This window comes from Notothenia rossii (assembly GCF_949606895.1).
Source record: "Notothenia rossii genome assembly, chromosome: 5".
NCBI lineage: Eukaryota > Metazoa > Chordata > Actinopteri > Perciformes > Nototheniidae > Notothenia > Notothenia rossii.
In genome coordinates this window covers 16,680,326-16,694,186 of record NC_136903.1, presented here as the reverse complement: position 1 = coordinate 16,694,186, position 13,861 = coordinate 16,680,326, and the positions used below count along the sequence as shown (strand labels likewise).

Sequence of the window (13,861 nt, the reverse complement as noted above, 5' to 3'; positions counted from 1 at the left end):
CACTCCTTGCATCCTACACTATCGGTACAAGCTAGCAGAGGGGAGTCGGAGCTGGTCTTTGCCAGAGAAAAGGGCCACGGATACTAAGCAAATGGAGATGGATGGGGCTCATGTGCAGAGCAGCAGACAAACTGTCCCTGATAAATGGGTTTTCACCAGGACACTTGATCCCTCTCGCTCTCAGTCTAAAAAGCAATCTCACACTTTACATGTCTGTGAATATTAACAAACCCTCAAACCCCACACTCAAATGTCACCTATTGTGTCGCACATGGTGCCAGGCAAGAGAGACAATTTGATGGAGAGGACTGTTCCTCTGTGTGTTTGAAATAGAGTCAGGAGGGGGAGGTAGTGAGGGGAGAGAAATCCTGCTCTCTTTTCAAAGATCCATCAACACAGCACAGGTATCGTACGGCTGTTCTTTCAAAGCCCCGTGAAATATTGCTGCTGCCAAGATTCACAGTAAACTTTGTCAAGGTCCGTCAGTGCTGTATTTTATGGAATAGATTTTCGAATGATTTCTTTTTCATTCAACCTTGAGTCTGATTCTGTATCTTTGATTATACAGTATGCTTGTTAATATACTGCTCTATTAATGCATTACAGTGACTGCAGAATGTTGGTTCATTACGGAAGTCTGAACACTGTTGAGTAATGTATTTTCTCTGAGCTGGACTGAGCTCACTTAAGCTTATATATTATCCGACACCCCGGACACTGTATCAGGAACTGTGGCTGTCAACATGCGACGTGACACAGGGTTAATCCCACACCGCCATCCAACATGGACAGATATGACATTATACTTCCTTGAATTTTGCAGCTAAAGAGTGTAGGAGAATATTCTCTTTATCTCCTCCTCTCCAGTCAGAGTGACAGGTTGACCCATACTGTATGAACCCTCTGTCATTGCTGCGGCGCCTCGGACCTCTCTGCATGGACCCTGGAGATCAGCGGCATATGGTACTGATGCTGAGGGCGGCAGGCTGATCTGGGGACGATAACCCCGGACAAGTGCAGCACGTGCAGGGAGATGCTATCCAGGAGCCTGAGCCCCTACCAGTCCAAGGTCATGATGACTTAAACCAGGTTTGAAAATAATTAAAGTAGCGAAATTCGGTTAGGTGCTCGATTCAATCAAAACATAGACAAATGACAGAGCATTCAAGTCTATTAAAAGAAACCCCATATTCTGTGGTTTCCTGAAACATGATCCTCTATAAAGGGCAACCCCTTTAAATAATGCAAATGAGATGGTAATTAAGTGACCAAAGGTGGATGTGAAACCACAACGCTCTCATCTCTCTAGCACGTTCTAGAGAAGATGGTGCTGCCAACATCTATTAGTATATCCATCCAGCTCACCACTGCACAGAATCTGCAAGGACTGCATGTGCCCCTTGTAGTCCGCAAGAACATCCACCTCCTACATAACCGCCCACGTTTCCCGATAAAGAGCCACGAGGAGCTGCCATGCAATACTAAAAGCGCATCTCTGGTATGTCATCTTCTGCTGTTTTTTCACAACCGTAAGAATCAAAACAAATCCACGGCCTCAACATGAAAGATAAGAGTCTTGTTTTTCCAATCATTGGTATTTGGTTTGAAGCTATACCTTTGACCATGTCCAGATCCAAACTAAAGCACTGACAAGAGATATGCACTTCACCAGCAAGTTATGGTAATGATCAAACTGAAATCAGAATGACCTGTTCATGTTCTACCACAGCATAAAGTCACGTCAACAAAATGATATCATTAGAATATAAAAACATCTCAGGAATAGGGCTGCTATACAGTGTCACAAATATATCGATATTTTGATACTTAAAACTGAACCTTTTTTTGATTTTCGATACGGGAAGTGTTGCTTTTCCTGGTTTTTAATGCTGCCTTACAGCAAAGTTATGTAATGCATTTTCTGACCTTACCGGACTGTTTTCTTTTTTGCCTTTGCCAACTTTGTTATATACCAATAGTCAACCCTACAACACTGACGCAATCTTGGGGTATTTTTTTATATACATATTGCCTGGCCCTACACAGGAATCTCAGTCATAGTAGCTTGAGAAAAAAAAACTGTCCTGCTCATTCTCAGAATACGCTGCAACACAATGAAAAACATTCTTGTACACAATCATTTACAGAGTGCTAAAGTTAGCCTCCAGAATGCAGACTGTGACTACACATACCAATGAACAAGAAAAAAAGAGTTATCAGAGCAAAACAAACCAGACAGTTTAATGCTTTGCCATTAGGATAGTCTTTTTCAGTTTAAAATCTTGCTGCATACAACACATCCCACCTTTTTGCCATTCCTCACACATGAGTCACAGACGCAGCCAGAAACTGTGGCGACAAGCTCTTCCAAAAGACACATGTGAGCATGAAACTGTGATGACAGGTATGTCCTGGAATGCTTGTGACCTGAAAATCAGGAATTCCAATCTAAAAAGCTCATCGAACGAGACTCGCATTGATGTCAGATTGCACTCTGTCTGCACCAGTCCGCTGAAGTCTTTCAGACTGCCTGGACTCTGAGATCAGAATGAATGGCTCCTCACTTTAATGTGAAACATCATTCACTTGACAAATCCCTCAGAGAAATATCTTGGCAGGGAATAACTTTTCCACTGCAAGATGCCAAATCCCAGGGGACCAGGGTGTCATATGGTGCTACTTGAGAGTGCCCACTGTGATGATAATTTTGCTGGGCTGCCAGATCCTGCCCTCTGTTGTGGCATTGATATGTGTTTTCTTTCCCCTTTGTGAGCAACACAGAGAGAGAAAGCTAAGAGGTAGGATGAGAGAGTGGGTGTTTGGGACAGGACCCATCTGTCCCTGCCCCGTCCCACAGAGCCATGGACCGGGCTAGACCAGGCAAAGTCCAGCTGACACACGGTCAGCTGACAAACCAGGGCTTGGATGGTAAAAAAGCAGGATGCTCTAATTAAGCCTATGCTGTTTCTCAACTTTCTCTGCATGGATGCCATCATCGCAGTTTGCCAAAGGGTTGTGAGTCACGCTTCACGAGTGGAGAGCCGTGGACACTTGCTACAGGGGGGGTGTAGCAGGGGCGCATCCTGTCCTGAGAGTACTGAGCTTGCAGCGTGCTGATAAGAAAACAACACAACCCTGGACAAGCAGGCCTGGTGGACAGAAACAGCACCGCTACAGGGCTCTGACATTTCAGGGAAGCTATGGTGCTGACGACTCTCTTTGTTTTCTCCCAGAAATCGACATTATGAACAGAAGTCTGTCTGGTAGTGAGAAATTGCTGTGTCATTAAGCTGAAATGAACACATCAGTGGGAATATTGTCCATCTAACATGGTGACACTAATACATTCATCACCAAATATCCTCGACTCGCACACTCTAATATAAAATGAGGGGTGATTCAATAATACGGCAGGTGTAATTACCATGTGCAATAACGAGCAGTGGGGGGGGGAGTGACGGCGTGCTTTTCTCTGCCAGGCTAGATTATAGATTGTGGTAATTGCGATTCTGCCTTAATTATGGATGTAGTACTTCCACCCAACAAGCAAAGTCTCCAACACATATTTCCAGTACGTTAACTATGATTGCAAACATCAGGAACATCGATACATTTTTGTAATTACATTTTGGATTTTTTATAGTATAAATTAATTATAGAAAGACTTCCTTGATAATAATAGTAATAATATGTTTTAAGCATCAGCAAAATGAATGATTTTTGATATGCTCTAAAAGATAAATGTGCACAGATAGATGAGCTTTACATTCCTTGGATGTAACGCCTTTTTTCCAACAGGACCCCACTCAACTAGCTGTATCAGGCAAACCAAACCCCTCACTACTTCTTACCAATAAATAAATCATTCCAAGGGATTGTTTTACAGACTTTTTAGGTGTTTTACTTATCAAACTATCACGCAACAAAAGAAAGTGATGGAAAATGTCAAGGTGAATTTGCAGGACGTACCCATCCCTATTGTCCTCCTCATCCGGGTTCGAGATGAGCTGGGATCCAGCGAGGGAAATGTCCAGGCCGGCCAAAGGTAGGTCTCTGTAGGCGAAGCTGACCAGCTGGACAGGGGCCTGGTTGTCCTCCTCCACCTGCTGGGAGATCACCTCCAGCTCCGAGACCCTGGACTTTGGAGGAGCCCTAGAGTCACACACAACACAACCAGAGCAGGATTAGAGTTAGCTAAAGTGTGTGTGTGTGTGTGTGTGTGTGTGTGTGTGTGTGTGTGTGTGTGTGTGTGTGTGTGTGTGTGTGTGTGTGTGTGTGTGTGTGTGTGTGTGTGTGTGTGTGTGTGTGTGTGTGTGTGTGTGTGTGTGTGTGTGTGTGTGTGTGTGTGTGTGTGTTCACCCTGTGTATTATTGTTAAGCATCAAGGTACAAGGATATTTGGAAGTGTGCTGTTTATTTGAATTACCCAACGAACCTACTTGGGTAATGCTCTGGGTAGCAGAGTGTGATAATAACTACTGGGACTGTGTTTAATTTTGATGATTGAAAACACAGAGATGTTGTGAAATGATCTCCTTGCATTGTTTCCTGGCACCCTCATCAAGGGGCACATTTACCTGGCAAGTCCATTCAAACTGATCTACATTTTCAGCAATGAAGTAATTTCTAAGCCACAGTAAATATTGCAATTTGTATTCCACATGTGTGGAAACATTTATATTTTCTTTGACAACAAAATATTAAGATGTCAGATTAAACTACAAATCACAAATACTTCTTTAACACTACTTTCCAAGGCACTCATTATTGTTTTCAAATGGTTTTCCAGGCAGCCATTGGCTTTCATTCAGCACTACAGAGTCAAATTCAAACTAGAAACTTTGTTGAGATGAGAGATTTTTTAGTGAACAGTTTTGTGCATTTGCTTTGTTGTCAGCAGTTACCTTCTTAAAAACTCTCCCAGGTTGTGCACCATGCACTCAAGGATTCTCAAAAACGTGTTATTTCAGAATTGATTGCCAACCACACTGACCTTTTTTTTTTTACACATAATCCATTATTTAGCATTTCAAGTTCAATGAATGTGCAAAAAGTTATCAGTTAATTATATTACTGTTTTCACGTTTTATATATATAATAGTAAACTTGATGGAAACCAATGGCTGCTTGAAATCAATATGATAAACCTTTGCATGGGTCAACACAAGTACTATCATTCTAAGGAAACAAAGTAATTTACTAGCGAGATAAATGACACTAGAGGGCACAAAAAGTTTGTTTCTTTGTTAGGTTAGCTTTATTTTGCAGAACAAGACAAATTGTCATTGTATCTGCCATTGAAGTCCTGAGACCTAAATGCGCAGGGGGGGCCTGTGATTCTTCGAGCTCAGCCAATAGCAGCCAAGGAGAAGTCACCCTGGCACAGGAGTCTCACACAGCTTGGCAGTCGGCCCAGTGCAGCCAGTGTGTTGACATCAATAACTCCAGTGCTTAACAGTGGAGGAAGGCATTGATTACAAGACAGAGGGAACCAAGGCCACTGGCTTCTTGAATTCTACAACCTCTATGCTGGAGGTTAAGCAGAGTGGGAAGAGACGGTTAGAAGAAGATCACGAGCAATCTGGTAAAAGTTAATGTCGGCAGGCCTGCAAAGGAAAATAGGTCTCTCTTTATCCTGACTTACTTCTTGACTAATAGCTGTTTAATGGACTCCATTGAAAGGTTATTTTGTTATTACCACAGAAAACCAAGAATCACTTGAAATAATATATTGTTTTAAAAATATAGTCTTTGGTTTAGTGACGAAAACTCTTACTATCTTGTGCTCGCCTCACTACATAAAATGCCTTGCCCTTCCTCCTTTGAAACGTGTAATGCGTGTCCTGCTGGATGTGTTGTTTAGCTCGAGGGTCACCAATATATTAACATGCTTGCCACAAAACACGCCTGTGCATCCCAGTGTTATCTGTGCACTAGGCACCTCTGACCAACCGCAACAAGGACGCTAATCAGTCATGACAGACACAAACTGTTTAGTGCATCAAATTCCCATTTCCAGACAATCACAGAGCTGGCCAGGAGCCATTGTGTGCAGAGCCCAGTGGAGTGGCTGGTTGCCATCCTGGGGAGGGAGTGGAGGCTTCACATCTGAACACCCTGCTCTTTTCAACAATGCAGCCAGGACAGCATGCAGCATGCTAAAGGCTGGGGTTTTTTCAGAGGCCTGTGATATTAGCAAACGCCAAGAGGAAGCACAAAGGTTACCATAGAGCATTCATGGCTGGAGGGGCAATCTCACACCCATACTGAGCAAGAGCCGAGGCTTATCATGAAGCTCAGAAGGGGCAAAGAAACATGTTCTATTAAAGTTAATGTTTCTAAATGCATGTCTGGTTTTGATGTATTGTATATTGTATTGTTCTTATTATACTGTTCTTCACAAAAAGAACAACTTCAACCGGTTGTCCTGATTCAATGCATTGCTAAACATATAATACGTTCTTAAGAACTTATAGCATTGGAGGTTTGTTTGTTTTGAGGACTATTGTAGTTTAAAACCCAATTTGTGTCTTTAAGGAGGTCTATTTCCTCCTTGTATCTAATTATTGCCAAGTATTGGCTCCTGCAGAGTAAAAGTGATACATAGTTATATTTACATAATCAATTATTTAGCATTTACATTTCTTAAAAACAAAGCTCAATGAAAGTGCAAAAATATTATCATTTAATTACATGACTGTAATCACCAATGGTTTCTACTTAACAGAACAGTAAACTTAATGGTAACCAATGGCTGCTTGAAATCAATAGGATAAACTATTGCTCTACAAAACAGGACAACTTCAACCGGCAGTCCTGATTCAATGCATTGTTCAAAGATATAGCACGTTCTTAGGAATTTATAGCATATGAAATTAATAAGTTTTTTGGAGAACTATTGTAGTTAAAAACCCAATTTGTGTCTTTAAGGAGGTCTATTTCCTCCATGTATGTAATTATTGCCAAGTATTGGCTCCTCCAGAGTAAAAGTGATGCATAGCATGCCCCCAGCGTTTTTACATCACTCACTATAAATCACCATGCAGCGATCAATAGATATATAAAGATATAATAGCCTGCCTTGATCACTCCTTTCCAGTTCTAACTTGCACAATTTAGTGCCATTTGTCACAACAAGACAAGCTATTATGAATATTCTCCTTGAATACAAAACTAAGAAAATGTGTCATAAGGTAAACATGATTTAATGTTTTATCTTCTAGAAGCATTCATTTGACTGCACCCTTTTCAGTTACAGTAATGTATAACTGAATAGCAGCCACCATTTGGAGATACTCCCCAGTGAAACACATTCAAGAACGCCTTTATCCACTTGGACATTTTAAATAGAAGCATATTCTTGGCAATCCTCATTGGTTCCATATATCTGAAGTTAAAATGAATTTCACTCGTAATCTATTCCAGCCTCGGTTTTTCTGCAGCCATCCGTAAGGAAGGTACTCCAATACCACTGAAGTCCAATACTGCTGAACTCAGCAGGAGTAAAACAAATGTTATCTTTTAACTCTGAATACTAACAGCAGTAGGCATAAAGGAGGCTCAAATGCTGACGTCAGATACATTGAGAGGGAATATGTGACTCTCAGGGTTTTGGTTTGGGCTGCTTTAACCACGAGTCTTTTCATAGTATTGTGTGAAATTAAGGCTATAATTAAAAAGTGCTGAATCATTTATTTATTTTTCAGGACATGTAATGCCTCATATTTGCGTAAGCTATATTAATATTTTGTATTTTGCGTATTATTTTTGTTATTTAGATGAACAGCCCCAGGTTTTAAGACAAGTTTGAGATGACTTACATCTGAACCCATTTTTTCTCTCTCAGACAACAATCTTTCTCAGTTGTGGCCGATTGGTGTTTATTTGTAATTCCCCACATTGGCTGTAAAACTGTAGCTGAAATATCTCACAGCATAGCAACCTTCAGGTGTTCCTAGCAAGGCCGGATTAGTACCTCCAGGGGCCCCTGGGCACTGAGCACTCATGGCAGCCCCCCCCCGAACTCACGTACCAACAAGTAACACCCCGCCTACCCAATCCTACCAACATGACCAATATTTAGAATTTTCAGTCAATCTGGCATGTCAAATCGCACACCTATTTGTCAAAAGCAGGGACGGAGCAACATAGTTCAACCAAAGTAGGTCTAGCCTTTTGCCCTTTCAGTTAAAAATCACAAGACAAAGATGCAATGGATAAGATCTCAAGACAGTGTATGGCTCAAGAAGACCTAGGTAATATCAATCAAAACCTCAGAACAGCACCCCACTTAATGCCAAAATATGACTGGCTGGCTGTACAAGTAGACGAGGAGTTCTATTTGTCACAAACACAGAGAGTTACAAAAGTAAAATATGTAGTGAAATTGTGTGGTTGCTCAAGGGTGGGGCTGTGATTCGGCTATACACCTCCGCTGCGTAGTAATAAAGTTGATCGCATACATAGTGAGACCTACAGTACAGAGACCTACAGTAATTTGACCCTATGGAAAAGCTGTGTTATTTATGGTGAAGAGTGAGTGTCATTTAAAACAATGTATGATGAGAGAGGTTGTGCCCGGAAAAAAAAGAAAAAAAAATATATTTTTTTTTTATCTTGTCACTGAGGGCCCTCTTTGCTCAAGGGTCCCTGGGCACTTGCCCATGTTGCCTATATGGTTAATCCGGCCTTGGTTCCTAGACAGCAGCTTTACAACTCTCCATAGATACAAAACATTTAAAAAGGTGAAATTACACATTGACAGGTTATGGTCATTATTATTCACTGCATTCAAAACATGACAACAACCAAGCAGAGCATAACAAATATATATTTGATCAAGGTGATAAGGGGTAAAACTGATGCCTGTCACATTATATCTGAAATCACCTATTCTGAGGATATATTTTCTCCTCTTGTCACATCAGTGGATGTTAAAGTGCTGCCTCAGCATGAACTTGTGGTTTGCAGAGGGCATTGGTATCATTGTCATTCTGAGTGCTCACTGCCACAAGTATTTCTGGCCAACTGTCTACAACCCATCCGCTCTGTCTTACCCAATACGTTTGTATACGGACACTTGGCTACTCTTCGCTGCACAGCAGTCACTGCCCTGGTATTATCAAGGAAGCGGGCCAATGTGCCAAATCACTTATGTGGACCTCTTCCAGATTTCCAAGCAGCATCTTTCGGAGGCTTTGGAGGGCCTAAGGGGAAATTACAGCAGTTCACAATTCAACTGCATCAACAGAGTGAATGGTCTTTTATTGTTCTTTGGAGTCTTTTATGTCCATATCACCTCTATTAACAGGCAGCAAGGAACAAGTCATCCTGAGCAACAGTGTGGCTCATTGATGTGTTTTTAATAGCCTTTGGACAACAAAGGAAGTCCACTGCACAGAGGAATAAGACTAGTACAATATACAGTATCAGGTTTTGGCTACACAGACAACAAGTATAGGTAGTGCATAATCACTTTTTTTTTATTCTAGAAAAGGAAATCACTCAATAATACTTAACGATTTAATGATTTTAGAAACTCCCGCTGAATAATTCTAAAACTCTACACTATGACACACTACACATTAACCTATTTACAGCATACTGGAAATGTAGTGTATAGCATCCAATGCTTCTTATTATACTAGAAACCAAGCAACATTAACACAGATTTTATCATAAAAATTGATGATTCATATATTTCTTCAGTAAATGTGTCATAACTGCAATCCCTAATGTTAACACAGAAGATAAAAACATCTGAATGACACAATTAGAAATAGAAATAGCTGCTCAGCAGTGACGAGCTAATCAGCAGTCTTTATTCTAGTGATTGCAGAGAGGACTCATTATAGAGAAATTAGAGAGCAGCGGGGCATTGGATCAGGACTCGGAGGTAAGTTGCAGTAAATGTTAGCTGACCCGTTTCAAAGCCACTGGGTGTGTGATGTTGGCTTTGTGCGCTGAACGAGAAATAAAGAACAGCTCTCAGGCCAAACAGTAAGAGCACTGCCTCATCAGTGTTTCTGAATCATTTCTTCTAAAAAGTATGCTTGCAAGACGTGCATTTACCAATCTGTTTTTAATGTAAATGATGACGGTTCAGAAGATGTAATAGTGTTTTTCCCCTAAATTGTTACGTGAAATTTGCTAAATTAATCCTTTTGAATTTGTTGTATTTGATCATCTAATATTTTCCCTATCCTACCTCCCACTGTTTCCACAGCAAAGATGCTACATGGCTAAGGAAAGAGAGAGAGAGAGAAAGGGAGAGAGAGAGAGTGTGCAGGAGAGAAAGAAGGCGGATTTACAGCAGCATCAAGTCAAGAGAGCAGGCGTGAAAATAACTCCTAAAAAATCTCTCTTTGCACGAGAGTTTCCCATCTGTCACTTCACAGAGAGTCACTAGCATCATTGGATCATGCCTTTGTACTAACCGCTCTATTTCTGGTTACAGATGTTTTACACCAACAAAACACAACATCTGCACTAATGTTCTGGTCTGAGGCCGGGACAGAGATGTGCTAGTTTGAAGCAGCATCCTGTGCCTTTAACCAGAAGATGCAGCTGACTGAACCCATTTTGCTTTTACCTTCCACTCCACTCCACTCCACCTCCTCCCACTACACTCCATTCCCCCTGCTCCTTCTTCCCCATTCTCTTAGCCCCAACCCTGGCTGTCATCAGAATGCAGGGGGCTGTATGGAGGACCACACACAGAGTAATTATTAATAAGAGAAGATGACAAGTGAACATCCCTGCTGAATGCTAAGAGATGCCAGCGGAGACAGGAGATGGCAGGCCGCTCTCTCGCTCAATCTGAGGAGCAGGACGAGGCCAGGCTCCGCTTTCCAGCTGATCCCTGTTCAAAGTCATTCACAGGAGGTCCCATTCTGATAAGCATACCTTACTACGCTGAGACTGCCTGTTCTTTAACAGATATTTCAGAATGTACACTATCAGATATGTAACAAACAAGGTTCTGGCTGGTGTTATACTTACTGGGGGTTGCTCATGTTGAGGTCCTATGTTGAAGATAGACGTCCACACTAAATGACCCAAAGTGTGAAATGTGATTTCACCACTTCTTGGCTCCTTCCAAACCTATAGCAAATATGAAAGAACAGTTTAATTACTGCAGAAAAATTAAATCATGAAGCAAATAATGGGCAACGTCCATCTGCTGAGGGAGAGCAAAATATATAATGGGAACACCTTTTGCCAACTGCTGTTTCCAAGATAATAAAATAATCTAGAGTTTAGTATAATAACACAAATGCAGTTTAAAATGATCAATGAAGTATTAGTGCTTGTGCCTTTCCTGAAGGTGCCACGTCCTGACTTCAGCTTTAGATATGCTCTGTTCAACTATTTTCCTGGGCAGCACCAAACTGTAATAGATTTTAAATTTCCTTCAATATACGCTCCGCTCTGTGGATCAGGAGCTGAGAACCTCACACCTCTTGCATAGCAAGTAAAGCAGGATGCTATGCTCTTTGTGCCACCGGATAGAGAGCCATTGATGTCCAGGTCCGCTCACTGAAAACTCTCTCCAGCTGCTTTGCAGGGACAGACATGGAATGAGCACACAGGGAGGACACAATCATAGCACTGCTTTAACAGGAAACGTCCACTATAAAAAAAGAGTTCCGAGTATTGCAAAGTTAAAGTAACACTTACATGATCCTCCCAGGAGATGTAAATAACTGCAATGATTATATTTTTGCATTGTTGTTTCAATTTTCACAATATCTCATGGAATTGGGATAGCAACAGAGCAAACATCTCCAGCAGTGGACGGAGTCAGCAGCTGCAGCAGACCACAGAAGAGTAATGTACTGAAGCACAGCAGATTAAATGCTACTCAGGATAAATTAACCCCACTGACTGAGAGTGATACTGTTTCACTGCAGCACAAGTGAACATGTGGTATTTATAATAAAACAAAAACGATATTGATTTGGCAGAAAGTCACACAGCCAGAACACAAGATGCTTCACTTTCTGCAAGGAATCACTGTGGATGAAGGATCGAGCACTTGTTTCTGTCTGTGATTTAATGCAAAGTATTTCTGGACCTGAACATGAATCAGGGAGATTGAATAACAATCAACATCTTGAGCTGCCTCTTATTAATATAAGTACAGGCTACAGTCAAGTGCTCCATCAGTAGAGGTGGCTGTCCACAAGGCAGCTATTTTACTATTTCATATAATAACACACGCACTGTGGACCATCTGTGTCCATGCTTTCTGCAATTCACCTAATCAAGAAGCACTTGCAATAATTCCCACACCACGTCGTAGCTACATAAACAGTTATAGAGATGTTAACATTTTCCCACGGAGGCCACACAGTCTTCTTTTTGTTCAAACCAACACAAAATGCATCAACAGCGTGCTTTAAATCCACACTGACTCGAAAACACAAGACGCACTAACCTCTTATGTTTTCTACATTGTGTAAGTGGTCGTGACTCCTTTGCCCTCGCGGTGATGATGGTAATATCTCCCTTCTCGCCGATGATGGTTATGATGATGATCAGTGTGAAGGATGCTCGGATCTTGCTGTGTGTAGGCTGCGATTCCCCTCAAATCTGCGTTGGCCGAGCAGCACCCGTATCGCCTCTCAGAAGACAGCGCAGCACGAAAACACCTCCTCCGGACTGAAAGCTGCATCCTTCAGCGGAGACGACGAGGCTGTCACTGGATCAGCAAGATAACCCCTTCTCGGGAGGGAGGCATGATGTTCTGGCAGGGCTTCCCCCCACACTCACACCAAGGACTCCATGTGCCCGATAATAATAATAAGAGGTTCTCGATCAGGAACTGTCCAGGGGCTGAACACGGGATTCCAGCGGCTACAGATGTGTCAAACAACGCCGTGACCGCGGAGGAAACAGGGCGAGATGTACACACACAATAATATCACATATTATGTAGTAGCCTATATATTCCTATCAAACCATGGGAGCCTGCAGACATCCCTCTTTCTATGCCACCGTCGAAGTAGAAAAACACTCTCGCTTCACTTCACCTCTTGAGCTTTCAGAGTTCCTCGCGATAACAACCCACCCGCACGAAAACAAAACCCCACCACTACTCTGACAGTGACCTCAAGTGTTTCTGTGATGTGTTAACTGATATATTTAATGCTATTTATCAGGATGCAATATCAACGATATTACCACGTAGCCCTGCTGACATTATATCATTGCATCCTAAAAATGTAGCGCAGGCATAGGGCCCGGAAACACCGAGAAAGGGGAAGAGGAGAAACGATGGCAAGTTGGCAACTGTGTTGTCAGTGATATTAAAATATGCTAGCAATGCATAGATACTCTTTATAGATGGTTAATACGTTGCATATTGGCATTCATTTACAGATGATTCAGAAATCCGTTGTATTAAAATGCAGAATCTTTTGGGCTGCCAGGATATTAAAAAAAAACTTCTCTGTTTGGTCACAATGCAGTGAGGAACGTAAATAATTCATCCATTTACTGTATGCTAGATGAGATTCTCACTATCAAATAAACATCAAGTCTGCAGTTATACACACTTATTACTTTTGTTTATTCATGTGTGGTAAAGAATGTGTACAATAGTGTAGTCTACAGTTGGCAATGTTAATAACTAAAGACATGAATTTTGGTCCAGATTTCCCACAGATGTTTTCAGGAGGGTAAGTGGTCCATCAAGGTATCTTTGTGTTGGACTTTGGAGTTAAGATGGATGCTTGAGACAAACACCGGACAACATCATATTTACCAACCTACCAACCCATAAGTTATTGTTATTTAGTTTCTTATAACTAAAGCGTAGTTATTGATTTTTATTTTTTTATTTTAATGTAGTCATTAGT

General features: G+C 41.5%; 1 protein-coding gene across 1 annotated transcript in view; it reads right to left on the bottom strand.

Moving 5' to 3' along the window:
• tmem266 (transmembrane protein 266) overlaps positions 1-12,987 on the bottom strand; it is a 33,166-nt gene extending 20,179 nt beyond the window's left edge. The window contains exons 1-3 of the mRNA XM_079683224.1: positions 12,439-12,987; positions 11,001-11,102; positions 3,970-4,152 (exon numbers count right to left, since the gene is read on the bottom strand). Of these exons, the coding sequence (XP_079539350.1) occupies positions 3,970-4,152; positions 11,001-11,014 (197 nt within the window). The 5' untranslated portion in view covers positions 11,015-11,102; positions 12,439-12,987. The remainder of the gene's footprint in view (positions 1-3,969; positions 4,153-11,000; positions 11,103-12,438) is intronic.
• Positions 12,988-13,861: the final 874 nt, after the last annotated feature.